Source organism: Furipterus horrens, unplaced genomic scaffold (assembly GCF_987537825.1).
Source record: "Furipterus horrens unplaced genomic scaffold, mFurHor1.1.pri manual_scaffold_8, whole genome shotgun sequence".
NCBI classification, from domain to species: Eukaryota; Metazoa; Chordata; class Mammalia; order Chiroptera; family Furipteridae; genus Furipterus; species Furipterus horrens.
In genome coordinates, this window is record NW_028327178.1 from 93,987,808 (window position 1) to 94,003,077 (window position 15,270).

At 39.6% G+C, this 15,270-nt stretch overlaps 1 protein-coding gene across 1 annotated transcript in view; it reads right to left on the reverse strand.

Annotated features, from left to right (window-relative positions):
* Positions 1-15,270, reverse strand: part of MROH8 (maestro heat like repeat family member 8) — a 41,636-nt gene that overhangs the window by 13,292 nt on the left and 13,074 nt on the right. The window contains 7 exon segments of the mRNA XM_090286374.1: positions 520-710; positions 2,967-3,102; positions 7,660-7,820; positions 9,659-9,811; positions 10,406-10,524; positions 12,236-12,371; positions 14,832-14,936. Of these exon segments, the coding sequence (XP_090142500.1) occupies positions 520-710; positions 2,967-3,102; positions 7,660-7,820; positions 9,659-9,811; positions 10,406-10,524; positions 12,236-12,371; positions 14,832-14,936 (1,001 nt within the window).

Consider the following 15,270-nt stretch of genomic DNA (forward strand, 5'->3'; position numbering starts at 1 on the left):
AGTTAAATGAATGAGAATTAGAACTCAATTCTCCTCTTAGGTGTTCTTAAATATTCCACATTATAGCACTTGCTTTGAAAGAAATCCATGTGTCACAGAAACACTAAGAAATATCTACTGATAACCTAATAGGGAACTAAAAGTACCTTTCTATGCAAAAAAGCAGAAATGAGAAATTGTTCATCGTGGATCTGTATGGTTTGGGAGGTGGGTTTAAGACTGTTTCCTGGTCTCTGTCTCTACTTGACTTTTTCAAAAAAGGCTGGCATGATGTCGCACATTATTTTGCAGAGCGACTGGACCCGGATAGCATAATTTACCTTGGCACCAATAAAACCAAGGACAACCATGAGAACCAGAATAATTCCTGGGCATTTCATCTTGACATCTCATGAGTGTAGCAGACTGTAAGCTCTCTCACGGCTAGGACCACATCTTGGCCATCCTTGTCTCCACTACAGCGCCTGGTGCTTAGTAAGTATTAGGTAAGGGCAGTAAAATCACAATGGGCAATAGTACCACAAAGGGGTGATCTTTGAAGACATTTCCTGTTCTCCATACAGGCTAGCTGGGATGGCGACATCAGACATGGTGAGGCCAATGCTGTGGTGAATCTGGATGAGAAGTGTCATGAGAAGCTGAGGAAAGAGTTGGAATGTAGCTTTCGGGAACTTGTTTCCCATAAACACCTCGTAAAGGGCATCTGTTGCCTGTGGTAGAAAAGGCACACAGCAGAGCTGAACGTGCTAGCCTTAATTCTTACTGTTGCTTTACTTCTGCTTGGGCCAGAACATGCTTTCTGGTTCTACTATCCCAAAGGCAGAACAGTAGTGGTACATGTGAGGGGACATGAACGTGAGGGAAATGGAATAGAAGTAAAGTGGTCATTAAAAGTTACTAAAGAGTAGGGGGGAGGGGGTCCTGAAATCCAGAAGGAAACTATTAACATATTTGACTTTATACAACTAAAAAGCAGGGGCAAAATTTATCATAAACAAAGTTAGAATACAAATAACCTGGAAAAGGATTTGCATCAATGTGACATTTTTAATATGTAAAAATTCTCTCACATATCAGTAAGAAAAAATGTTAAGGCTTGCTACTCAAAGCGTGGGCCACACAGCACCCGCACTGGCATCATCCTAGGAGCTGGTTAGGAATGCAGAATTGAAAGTCCTGCCGCAGACCCTCTGCATCAGAATCTGTGTTTCAACAGATCTCTAGATGACTGTGGTTTGTGTGCATATTAAAACAGATGCACTGGAATACAGGACATGAGCAGACAAGTCACAAAAGAATTATAAATAGCCAATTAAAAAACATATATAGCCCTGGCTGGTGTGGCACAGTGGACTGAGTGCCAGCCTATGAACCGAAGGGTTGCCTGCTCAATTCCCAGTCAGGGCACATGCCTGGGTTGTGGGCCAGGTCCCCAGTGAGGGTATGCGAGAGGCAACCAGCAAATGATGTTTCTCTCCCTCTCTTTCTCCCTCCCTTCCCCTTCTCTAAAAATAAATAAATAAAAAATCTTAAAAGTAAAACATATACAAATGTTCGACCTCACCAATAGTGAAATTGTAACTAAAACATGTTCTTTTTCACCTATTCTCCAGGCAACAATGAAAAGACTGGTAATGCCCAATGTGGTGCAAGCATGGGTAAATGGGCTTCCAGACATGACTACTAGAAGGACAGCATTCTAGAGACCATCTGGGGGCATCACCACAAGTTCCAATAAGCTGGCCCTTTGACCTAGAAATTCCCCTTCAATGAACTTTATCCTAAGAAACTAATTGAGTATGTACAATATAACAAAATTTATGTCTGTATAATTAAGTTTGCTACAGGACTGTTTTAATGGCAAAAGTTTGAAAATTGTCAAAATGTTCACTAATATGAAACTTGATAATAAAATAAATGGTTCTGTACCATGTATTATCTATTTTTAAAAAGTTAATTAAAAATAAAAATAAATTACTATGCAGCCATGAAAAGGATAACAGAGAGCCTCATATATTGATATGGAAAGTAGCTCATATATTGTTAAATAAAAAAAAGTCATCACACAATATATGTATTATGGTCCTATATATGTATATGTACATATATGATCCTATATATATATGTATATGCAAAAACTTTATAAACTAATATAATGAAATGGCTTTATCTGCCCTAACTCCTAAAACTGTACTAAAATCACATTACAGGGATTTTTTAAAAGGCATAAATTCATAAGAACCAGAAGAGGAGAGGAGATAATAGTAGACTAGAGATGTCAAAATATTTTTGGAAGCTAAAAAAAGTGTGATGATAACTTAGGCCAGGGAAAGCTGAACCATAAATGGTAGGGAAGAAAATAAAAAGTACATGTTGATAGTTGGGGAGGCTGTGCATGTAGGGGATGGGGAGTACATCGGAATGCTGTACTTTCTGCTCAATTTTGCTGTGAACCTAAAACTGCTTTAAAAAATAAAGTCTATTTAGAAGCAAAAAGAGAGGGAAAAATATACCAAATACATATACTAAAGTTCATATTTGTATAAACACTTCTAAAAAGTTAATTTTTAGGGAGACAGTATACAGCCATTATTTAAATATTTACCATCTGGTCCTTTACAGAAAAGGTTTGCAGACCTCTGCTTAAGGAGGACCTTTACTTTTTACTTTATATTCTTCTGTATTACTTAAAATTTTTTTTCATGTTTGTTTCACTATGATGATATATATATTTTCAAGGATAAGAAAAGGAATGTTTAAAACACATTAAACCAAACTGATTCCTTCACTCCCCCAAGCCCCTCCATGTCAATCCATTGGCAGAGACACTGTAGATTTATGAATGGATGACAGAAACAAACTTTGAGAGGAACCGAAGAAACAGTCTCTAGACAGGGTGTTGGACCAGTAGTCCCAGATGGGAGCGTGGTGGGCTGAAGCTGGAGGGGCAGAGCTCAAAATCTTACAGAAACAGCCACGTAGGCCATTTTCTCCTGGGTGGGCACATTGTGGCATTTCTGCAGCTTCTTCAGGAGCCTCGACAGAATCCAGGTTGTGCTGGGCAGCTCCACCTTCAGAGTTCTCCACAACTCAGCCAGGTCCCTAGAAATCCCAGAGTTAGAAGGTACAGGAGAATGGCTTCTCCTAGGCCTGTCATGATCACGACCTTTTAAGAGTCTGTTTGGAATCCAGTCTATAAGAGGCTTCCTGCTGTTTAGTTCTTCAGGTTAGCAAAAAACCCTACTATCTGATTTCATAACAGTAGTTCCCAAGGTGTTAGAGGCTGAAGTTCCCATGGCCTCAGCATGGACTTCGAGACCCTTCTCAGACTGGCCCTAACTTACCTTTTCAATCTCACAACCCTATCACATACCCTGTGCTGTAGCGACCCCAAACCATTCACCTTTACCAAATAAACAATGGACTCTGAAAACCCTATACCTTCGCTTATGTCATTTCCTGAACCTGAGAGGCCCTTTCCAAAACTTTCCTCTGCGCACCAAAACCCTTCCAGGTCCAGATCCAATGTCACCTCTTCTGTGAAGCCTTTGCTGCTTCTTCGCCATGTCATACACGAGAGTTCCCATTAACACTTTAAAAATTTGTTCTGTATAGAGGTTGCCTCAGTCTTCCATGTGCTACTGTCAGTTCTCTGTATGGGTGTCTATCTGTTCCTTCTGAAGGCAGGGGGTACATCTGGCTTTTCCTCTATGAATCGTTCAGGGCCTAACACAATGCCAGGCTCACAGAAGGCACTCAAAAAGATACTTATTCAATTTAGTAGGTGGTCCTCATATTTCGGCTAAGATCAAGCTCTGAAAAAAATGTTGATCCTCCTTAGAAGATATCTCTCCGTAAAGCCAGCATGTAATAACTTCTCTTCTACCACTGACTCAAAGGTAGGGTCTGAGCTGTATAAACACTGTGAGGGAGCATCACAGGGGAGGAGGAGATCAGGAGTTACTCAATCCGTCCCTTTACTTTCAGAACCTATCTAGGTATTTGTGTGCTGGACTCAGTGTTTGTTTGTTTTAATGTGGTTTTCCAACTATCTGCTCAGTATCACTCTAAGAACTGAGAGGCTTAAAGACTATTCCAGCATTTCACTCCTAGTTTGGTAATCCTAATCTGTGAATAAAACAAAGTAAGTTTCTAAAGGACTCCTAAAGGGAGGTAATGTGGGATACTGAAAAGCCTCATGGCTGGAGAAACAGCTTGTAGACTATTAACATTCATTCTGGGATGAAACTAAGAAATTTCCTATATTTACTTATTCTTGATATTTTTTTCTGTGAATTCCTAAGGGAGTAAATGAAGTACTTGAAAAGGTAGTTATTGTGAAGGAAGTGTTTCAAAATGCTTTCAGTTCTGCACATTTGTAAGCAAGCTGGGAATGCATTTGAATTAGGAAAACACATGGGCCTATAAGCCTTCACAAAGTTTAGTCTGAAAAAAAATCATTTGGAGAGTTCGTTTAAAATACAGAACAGGGCTCACTTCCATTGATACTGATCTTGTAGATGTGACATGGTTTTTGTTTGTCCATTATTTGTGAATGAGCATTCATTAAACTGTTTAATACTTTCCTGGCATTTAATTTTGTCTTTTATCCAGAATGCCTCTTCCACTCCCCCATCATGCTGCTTACTTGGCTGATTCACAGTAAAAACTCAGCTAAGGCCCTGAAGGTAGCTCAGTTGGTTAGAGCATCTTCCCAATACACCAAGGTTGCAGTTTTGATCCCAGGTCAGGGCACATAAAAGAATCAACCAATGAATGCATAAATAAGTGGAACAACAAGTCAATGCTTCTCTTTCTTTAAAAAAAAAAAAAAATTACCACATTAGAAAAAAACAACAAAAAACCCTCAGCTAGAAACCCTCAGCCCTTCTTTAAGAAATCCTTTTCCAATCCTTCATCTAATTAAATTCCCTCCTAGGGACTTCCACACAACTCTCTTATTTTGCTTTGGCATCCTCTGCTATTCACCTGTACCTGCTACCAGACAGACTGTGCTGTTGAGGGCAGGGCCCACATCCTGTCCATTACTTCCTTAGTGCCTAACAACACCTGGCACACAGTAGAGGCTTTGAACAGAATCCTAAGAACAAGTACCCTGATCTACATGTAAACAAACTAATGGACTTCAGGTATATGGCCAAAAATATAATCAGAATGAAGTTCCCTAAGTCATTTCCATTTCTAACAGATTCCACGTTCTTATATGATCTAAAGCAATAGTTTATTTTCAAAGTCTTCTAAGAGCTAGAATAAAAACAATAAATTAATGCTAAAATGACACTTAAAATAGTTAATATTTTGTACTAAATCATATTTTTATACAAGAATCTAGAGTAGCTAAGCTGAAGCAAATAGTAAAGATTTTAAAATAGTGTATTAGAGAAATACACAATAGTAAGATTATTTTAAAAATAAATCTGTATGGCCCTGGTCAGTGTGGCTTAGTTGATTGGAGCATTGTCCAGTAACCGAGGGGCCTCTGGTTCAATACGTGGTCAGAGCACGTGCCCAGGTTGAGAGCTTCATCCCCTACTGCGGTGCTTTTGGGAGGCAGCCAATTGGTGTTTCTTTCTTACATAGATGTTTCTCTCTCTCTCCCTTCTCTCCTCTCTTGAATGAGAATGAAATAAACCTTTTAAACAAACTGTATGAACTCATTTTTTTTCTCTAGATGAGTATAAGTCCTCCTTTATTTGATTTAGTGGCAGCATGTAAAAGTTCATCTTAAATCCGGGTGTCCGTGCTTACCGCTGTCCTGCTTCTGTCATTGCTGCTGCCACGGACAGAACAGCTTGAACTCTCCTCCCCGGCTTCGCCCCTCCTACCTGTCCAGATGAGCACCACTTCTTTATAACTTCATACATTGGACTTCCATTTATTTTCTGGAACTTCTGGTTATTGCTGGTTTTGCAGTAGTTGTATTCCTTCTTAGTTGTGGAGGGAGATGGAGCTTGTCAGTCTAGACCTCCATCTTGGCCAGATTTCTCCTGTGTTTGTTTGCTTCCGTGTCCCGGGCAGAGCTGTTACTCCTACTATGTTGTAAGGGGTGGAGCCTTAGGTTTCATCAGTACAGGGCGACCTGTTTCACCACGTTGCGGGGGAGGGGTCTGAGAAGGAACAATGCCACTTGCCCAGCACTTGCCCCTTTTCTAGGCACCTCTCCCACTTCCGCACTGAACTGGCACCCCTCTAGCTGCTGCCCTGGCTGTCATTCCCAGAGCGAGTGGGTCTGCGGATGCTCTGGGGATGTGGGGGCCCTTTAAACAAGCGGACTCTGCTGAGAGACCGGCAGTTTCTGCCTCCACCCCAACCCCCACTGGTTTGCACAGTCAAAAGCAATGAAGCTTGATTTCCCCCGGTGCTGGGACTGTGAGCTGCGCGGTCTGGTGAGGGGCTGGGAGCGCTCCCCAGGTGTCCTTCCTGACTTTTTAAAACGTGTAACTGCGCTTCCCACCGGTCTGCTGTTGCCGCTGCTGCCACCACCACACCGAGTCCTTCCTGTCTTGGCTCTGCTCCTCCTGTCTGGATGAGTATTTCTTCTTTATATCTTTGTTTGTTGGACTTCCATGCACTTTGATTTTCTGGACCTTCTGGTTGTTTCTAGTTTTGAGGTAGTTGTATTTCTTCTTAGTTGTGGAGGGAGACGCAGCATGTCTGTCTACGCCTCCATCTTGGCTCCTGTGTTTTGTATTCTTAAAACTGTAAACCTACTTTTGCCCCACCCTGTATAAAGCAGATAGAAGAGGTGCTGCGCTGGTTAAATTGGGATGGGGGTGGGGGGCACCTGGAGCTCTCCTAATGCCTCACTGCCTTCCCCATAAGGCATCTCCTGGAACTTCTTGGGTGCCTACAACTATGAAAAATTCTAATCTAAAAAACAAAAACAAAACCCCAACATCTTGTTTATTCCTCTCTATGAATCTATTCTTTCTTATGTATATATTTATTTTTTGGCTAAATCTTTCTCAAGAGCATTGGAGACATCATGACATTCACCCCAAAATACTTCAGTATCTATCTCCTCAAATAAGGTCATTCTTCTGTATAACCATATTATCATTTCATACCTAAGAAAATTACATTAATTTAATAATCTAGTAGAGTCTCTATTTAAATTTTCTCAAAATTTTTTTATCATACTTTTGATTTTCATCCAGAATCTAATTAAAGTCACTTAGTTATGTCTCTTTATGTCTTTTCACCTAGAACAGTGCCCCCAGCACCACTTTTTCTTTCATGACATTAGCTTCTCTGAAGAGTTCAGTCCAACTATCTTGTACAACGGTCTTCATTTTGGATTTGTTGAACTGTTGCCTTAAGTTTATGTATTAATTATATTCTGATTTATAGTGCAGGCATCTGTTTATACATATCTTATCTCCTCTATAAAATATAATTCAATTAAAAATATGTTTATTGATTTTAGAGAGAGAGGAAAGGAGAGAGAGAGAGAGAAAGCAATATCAACATGAGAGAAAAACATCAGTTGGCTGCCTATCATACGTGATGCTCCAACCTATGAACCACACTGGCCAGGGCGGAATATCATTAGACTTTTGAGGGCAATCATGTTCTATAATACTCAGAGATGTGTCACACACCCAAATTTAATCCAGAGGCTGTACCAGGTTCTGTTACCTGTCATACGGTACTGGATGACACAGAAGGTGGCTGATCACTGTATCTGTGTACTTGGGCCTGGAGATAAACAAACTCACAGTATCTATGACTTGTTGGCGGACCTCAGGCTGGCTGATCATGGATAGCTGGGCACAGATAACTCCCATAATTTCTGGCACCTGAAGAGGGAAAAGAAATCACTAAGACCTTAATCCTGAGGATATTGTAGTTATTTCTGAAAGGTCCTGGGTTGACTTTTAAAATAGAATTGTTGCCCTGACCAGCATGGTTGGTTCAGCATCATCCTGAAAATTAAAAGGTCTCTGGTTTGATTTCTGGTCAGGGCACATGCCTGGGTTGCAGGCCAGGTCCCCAGCTGGGGCGCATGCGAGAGGCAACTGATTGATATTTCTCTCCCTTTCTCTCTTTCCCTCTCTTTAAAAATAAATAAATACAATGTTCTTTAAAAACCAGTATCTCTTTTTTTAAAAAAAGTTTATTATCAAAACCACTTAAAATACAGCTGTATGTATATATATGCACATAAAATGATTTGGAAGAATATATATACAAAGATGTCTAAAACATGTCTGAGTTATATTAACTTTTTTACTGATACATTTTTCTAATTTTTTCTTAATGAGTATGTACTGATTTTACAATAAGACAAACTACTAAATTTAGTGTTGCAAGGAAGCTGGGTCTTTTCACTCTGACTCTGAGATTGGCAGAGGAGTCATACCTGCTACTGGGCTTTGGTCCATTTTCCTGCTTGAATTACCCTACCTGCTCACAGACTCCTGACTTCAGGGCTCTAGGGAAATGTCAGCATCTCAGAGAGGCAGTCCTCAACAACCTCACATAAAATGACTGTCATTATCACCAGTTGCCAGAAACTGTTTTAAGGGTGGCAGGTGATGTAATTTTGGCCAGCGAAACATGAGGGAAAATGTACTGGGGGCTGTTGGGAAAGACATTCCTCTTTGATTAAAGGAACAAAAGGAAAACACCTCTCTTCTTTGCTGGGTAGTCTTATCTGGTCATAAATTCTAAAACTGTGGCAAGTACCTTATTGCTATATGAACAGGCAAAGTGGGAAGATGCAAAAGTCCCTGTCTCTCTGATAACACTGTTGAATCACCAAACCAATCCTAGAAAGTATACTCTATTTCCAGACTACTTACTACATGAGATGATAAAACCTTGCTGAAAGCTTCTCACAGTTGGGTTTTTTTAACAGCTAAAGCACCCAACTGATATGTGTTTATCTCACTGTGCTCTCATTATATTGTTGTTGTTGCTGTTGTTTTACATCTTTGGTATTTTAACAGCTTAAAAAATGGGTTTTTATCATTTACAAATTACTTAATGTTTTTATTAAAGTACATACAATTTTAAAGTTCCAGTGGTATTTTCAGGGCTCTCTCTTGCCTATTCCCCAGGTCTGCTCTCCAAAGACAACTACTTTTATCACTTCCAGTATGTCCTTCCATATTTCTAAGAGATATAATTATAGTTATTTCTTTTTTCTTTCTTTTTTATTTTTTTAAATTATTTATTTATTTTTCTATATAATATTTCTCGATGTATTAATTTTAGATACCATTAAATAAATTCTCTTGATTTTATACTTAGTTGGCCTCCTTCTAGAATCACTGATGGCTTTTGAAAAATTTGACACCATTAATTAACCTGGATGAGGATCTAAACTGAAATTAATATTCTCATATGTGTTAATTATATGTTCCTAGAAAAAATTACTCTTCTGGAAAATATGGACTATGCCTCATATTCTTAAAAATTGCCCTCCCTAGATGCATACACAGTGGTTGCTTGTTATATACTTGCTGAGCAGATGAATGTTCAACACTGGCCAAATGGACTAAGGCTTTGACCCTGGTCTCCTTCAGCAGTTGTTCTCAGCTGAATAGAAGCAGTAGAAGAGACCCAAGGGGCTGCAGGAGGGAGAGGTGCTGCCGATATTTCAAACCCAGGGAACAGCCACTGAGCCTTTTACCTTTCCAAAACAGGACTCCACATTTTTCACCAATGATATAAGCAATTCTCCTGCTGATTCCTGGGTACAGGAATGTTTCAGATTTTTTAGGCCATCCAATATAGTCAGTACAAACTGGAAGAGCTCATTTGAATCAAGAAAAACTTCGAAGATCTGAAATGATTTAGAAAAAATGAACTTCCAAAATATAAGGTATGATAAAGCCCTGAACAAAGAATCAATTCTAAGTTAACAATCATATAAGTGCTTAAATATGTACAATGCTGTTTCCTTCAGTTTTGTTTATAAAAGTGAAAACCTGGAAGCAATGCAAATGTCCACTGCTGGGACTGTGCATAGCCTTTTATAGCTGACTTTTAGAAAGAAGCTTTATTACTGAGAAAGAATTTGGCAAAGCAAAAGGGTGCTGGTTCAATTCCTGGTCAGGGCACATGCCTGGATGTGGGTTTAGTCCTCAGCTGGGATGTATACAAGAAAAAACCAATTGATGTTTCTCTCCCTGTCTTTCTCCCTCCCTTTCCCTCTCTCTAAAAATAAATAAATAAAATCTTTTTTTAAAAATTGGAGTAGAGCTTGTCTGAAGAAACTATCCATAGTGAAATCAGCCCCATATAATAAATTACCAGGACTTTTCCCAAAGTGTTTTTACCATTTTACATTACCAAGAACAAATGTATGAGGCTTCTGGTTGTTTCCCATCCTCTCCAACACTACAGGTGTCTTAATAATTTTTGCCATTCTGATTACCTGGACAATTTTGAAGGGACAACTGTAGAACTGTTTAATATTGCAGCATTCTAGGAGTTCTCGACATTTTTTCATTGCTCCTCTCAAGCTTTGGTGATTTTTCTTGTCCTCAGTGATATCTGAAAAGAAAATATTAAATATTGATACTTTCTGGCTTATTTCTTTCTCCTTGATTTTTCAAGTCTGGCTGATCTCCAGGTTGAAGTGAATCCTAAGATCTCACTTTTCCCGTCTTTTTCACTTGAATAACATGTGTGGGGAAAGAAGTGTTAATCTGAAGGCTGATTTGTTTCTCCTCTGTTGTAGGACAATATGTAAGAAGGGCTGAAAGAAAAAGAACTTTTTATAAAAGCAGAGCTTTAGAGTGATTTGGAAATACAAGCAAGACATGATAAACCCTCCTCCACGGGAGGACTTTTGAGGGGTCTCCTGATGAAACTCAAGTCCCCATAAAAAATGTACAATTTTGTACTGTAATTGGTAATTCTGATATCAGAACTTTTTATGTGTATAGTTTCAGTGATGATTGAGTCTGCCAATACTCCCTCACAGTGCCTTGTTTTTCTCTAGAAATTTCTCTATGGGAAGTCTTTGAGCCCTTTGTTGAAGATATTGTCTCTACAACTAGAAAATAAGCTCTTTGGGGGAAGGGACCTTATCTGTCTTGTTCAGCAGTGTACTCCTTAAGAATAATAAGTTCCAATAAGTTCTTCATAATTATTTGTTGAATAAATAATCAGCTATATTTCCTTGACTGTATGTCTTAGTAGGCAGTTCTCATACTTGAAGCTGCCCAGATTATATTAGATTGCTTTGGGAAGCACAGAGCTTCCTTATCCTGGGATGGGTGAGCCCAGGCAACTACCTAGCGGGGACAGAGCAGACTGAGACTCAAGCACTGGGGGTGATGCTTGGTTAGGTATCTTCTCATAGGCGGATTTAACAGCGGGCACACTGGGCACATGCCCTGGGCCCCGACTTCTGAAGGGCCCCTGAAAACCCCAACTTTACACTTTTTTCTAATGACACCAAGTTTGGTTTCATTACTACACTGCATAAAATATGGTTAAGGGACATGTATTTTTATTTTCCCTGTCTCTCTTTTTTTTTTTTAAGGATCCCAATATAATCCACCTCTGTATCTTCTAAAGTCCCTCTTTCTATTTTTCAAAGCCCTCAAGCTCATCATACCTGCTAATAGCCCTTTCTCATGCTGTTCCCTCTGCCTAGTAGGTTCTTCCTACCTTTGCACATGGCTAATGTTCTTTATTTTTCAGATTATCTTCAGAGAGGCCTTTTCTGAACTAGATGTCACTAGATGTGACACTTACTCATAGGCCCTGTAATTTCCCTTCACAGCAGTTATCTTTATTTTTACCAACAGAGTTATCTGTTGATTGTCTGACTTACCCACTAGATTCTGTTATATGAGAACTGGACCCTTGTGTTCTGGTTACTGTTGTATCCCAAGTAAGTATTCAGTAAACATTTATGACATAAATAAATGAACAAAGGTCTGAATGATGCTAAGAACCTCTTCCACTTCTGACCAATCTAATCACTCCAGTGTGTCCACAGGGCTACATGCTTAGATACTCTTAACTCCACGGCCATGTACATGACTGACACTGATGGGTCTGATCCAGTGTTACAATTCTAATTATTAAGTCAGTGCTGCTTCATCTTTGCCTACGGACTATGTACCTTTCTCATTATAAACTACTGTAACAAGTCTTTCTAGCATGTGGGGAGTGAGGGTATAGGAGGGTGGGTGCCTGTGTTGTACTAGAGAATTTATTCAGGGCTTGGCTGTTTTCGGCAGTGCCTTACACGTCAGACATAAGGTGATATGCAGCAGGTAGTGCATGCCCTCTGCAGCCTCCTCGGCCACCTCTTTCAGTGGGTCCCCACACAGTAGAGTCATCTGAGCCACTAGGTGTCCAAGTCTTTGGAATTGCAGTGGAAGCTAGTTAGGTAGAAAGAGAAAAATGGCATTAGAATACAGGTGTATTTAGTGCCTTAGATTTAAGTTACTGAGAAGTAATTCCACTTCCACCACCTAGTCAAGAGAAGTGCAAGAGTCTCTCATTCATCTCTTGGATCTCATTAGGGTTAACATGTAACATGTATGGATATACTACATCCAGCAAATGATAGTACATATGGCAACCTCTAACCTAAGTAAGCAATCTGAAAAATGAAAAAGTTTGTATATGAGTATGTTCATTCTAGCACTGTTTTTGAAGACCCCACATTGAAAATAATTGTCCAACAGTAAAGAGAACTATGGTTTAGCCACCCTATGGAATATAATCATTAGGAATCAAGTATTATAGGAATATATAATAAGGCAGGAAAATGTGCTAGTCTTCTAAGTAAAAAAGTTGGATACAAAGTTGAAGTGTATCATTTAATACTATTTTAAAAAATTATTTATTGATATTTTGCCTTACTATGGAAAAAAAGTAAAGTGGCTGGCAAAAACCATATCAGCAAAAGAAATAAATGTAAGTTAAAATACATAGTGAAGAAAATGGGATAAAGTAAAACGTGAAGGTAGAAAAAAATGAATGAAGTTAATAATTTGGTTAGCATGCAGATTGCATGGTCATTATTTGCTTAAGATAAGCCACTGAGCTAGGCCACAGAGCTAGACTGAATTTTCTCAGGGCTAATGCAGAGGTACGCACAAAGTCCCATATAATATAATTCAAATTGCCCATAAGATAAGAAGCAAAAAGCCATGCAGAGAAAGGACAACTATTTCTAGGACTGAGGAGGAAAGAAATGTCTTCTATGGCTCTTCAGAAAAATATACTGAGATATTGTGAATTATTGCCTCTACAACCTATTTACAGTCAACGCAGCAATACATGCACAGAGCTGTGTGACATTTTTCATTCACTCATGTAGCGTGGGTTCAGTCAGTCAATCAACAAATGCTGAGTGTCAGTTATAAGCCGGGAACTGGTTACAACTATGGCACTTACGGCTAAAGCACTGTGACTGACACTGGCAACATAAGCAGTGAACAAAAGATACTATCCCTGCTTATGGAGGTACTACTCTAGTTGGAGGAACATAAAGGAACAAATAAAGTATATGTATCAAATGGTGATATATGCTATGATGAAGAAAAATGTGGAGGAAAAGAATAGGAAGCGCTATTTTGGAAAAGTCAGGGAAGACCTCACTGATGTTGAAATCAGGGACTGAGCCATGTAGAAATCTGGGGGGGAAGCATTCCAGGCAGAGAGAATAGCAAGTGCAAAGAGAAGGGACAGTGTGGGCTGTTTCTGAGGAACAAGAAGGCTAGGGTGGCTGGAGCAAAGTAACTGAGAGCGAAAAAAAGAGGAGGCAGATGAAGATAGGGCCAGATCACACAGCAACTTAAAGAAAATTGTAAAGATTTTGGATTTTATTCTATGTGAGCTGGGAAGCCTTTGGAGGGTTCTGAGTAGAGAAAGGACAGGAGCAGACCCACATCTATTTCAAAAATATTTAATTGAGCATCTACTATGCAGCATGTTCTGTGCTAGGCACTGGGGATGCTGTGGTAAACAAGACAATCATGATCATTGGTAAAATTCATATTCTTCTAGAGGGAAATAGACCATAAATCAATAAAGAAATAATCAAGCCAAGATAACCTTTGATTCTAACACATCATAGAAAGGAAAGAGAGTGATGAGGTAGAGAGCAAGCACAGATCTATTTGTAAGCAAAGGCCTTTTGGAAGTGGAAACATTTAAACTGAGCACTCAAGATTGAGGAGAGGTTAGCTGTGTGAAGAGTTGGGGAAGGTCATTCTAAGTGGAGGAAGTAGTAAGCGCAGAGACCATGAGGCAGGAAGAGCTTTATATGGTAAGGAGTGTAAAGGAGGTCAGTGTGGCTGGAGTAAGCCAAGGAGTATAGATGGGCAGGCAAGAGCTAAATCATACAAGACCTCGTATTCTAAGAATGGTTAGCAATTATCGGCTCAAAAGAGTGACATGGGTTTAAGAAGATTACTCTGGTTACATATAGAGAACACACTGGAAGGAACTGAAGTGGAAGCCCCCACCCCAGCACACTCACACACAAAAAGTTCTCAGAAGGAATAAATTAAAATGCTAACAGTGGCTATCTCTGTGGGCGCTCAGATATTTTTAGGTTACATTTATTTACTCATTCAAAAACATTTACTCTATTGTTACGTTCTAGCTCTTGTGCTAAACAATGGGGAAGCAAGATGAATTAAACACCGTACCTGGCCTCAGGCTGCTTGAATTTTAGGAGAGGGGTAGATATGTGAATAATGCTAAGTGCCATGGCATTTCATGAGCACCAAGGAGTCACCAGGCTGGGAGTCATAAATAGGAGGGGAAATAGGCAGCAATGGGATGGCTTTGGCTCCTTCCTCCCCTACCACTGAAGGGCTGCTTACCTTCAAGTTGAGATGCATATATAAGCATTTGAGAACCTGAGCCATGCTGGCTGCGGCTCGTTCCCGCTCATGGTCTTTACTCGATTGTAACCATGGGTCCATGTGCTACGAGAAATGAAGGGAGTCTGTATGATTTATCAGGAAGATCTGGGATAGCACCTTTATTCTGATGGGAAGAAAATGTGGAGAGAGAAGTTCCACATGTCACTACTATGTCTAAAAATATTTTCCTAAATGATAAACTAGTTTTGGTTGGAAATCAAAGTGGTGGGATGACAAACAAGGCACAAAGGCCTAGGGGATCGGGTGGTCAGGCTTCTATCGGGGCTTATTTTCTAGGCTTATTTTCTCTTCATCCCACTTTCTCCAGTTGTTTATTCTAGTCTTCTGTGTGTTTTCAGCTTTCTGAAACCTGCTTTGGAAAGAAAGGAAATTAATG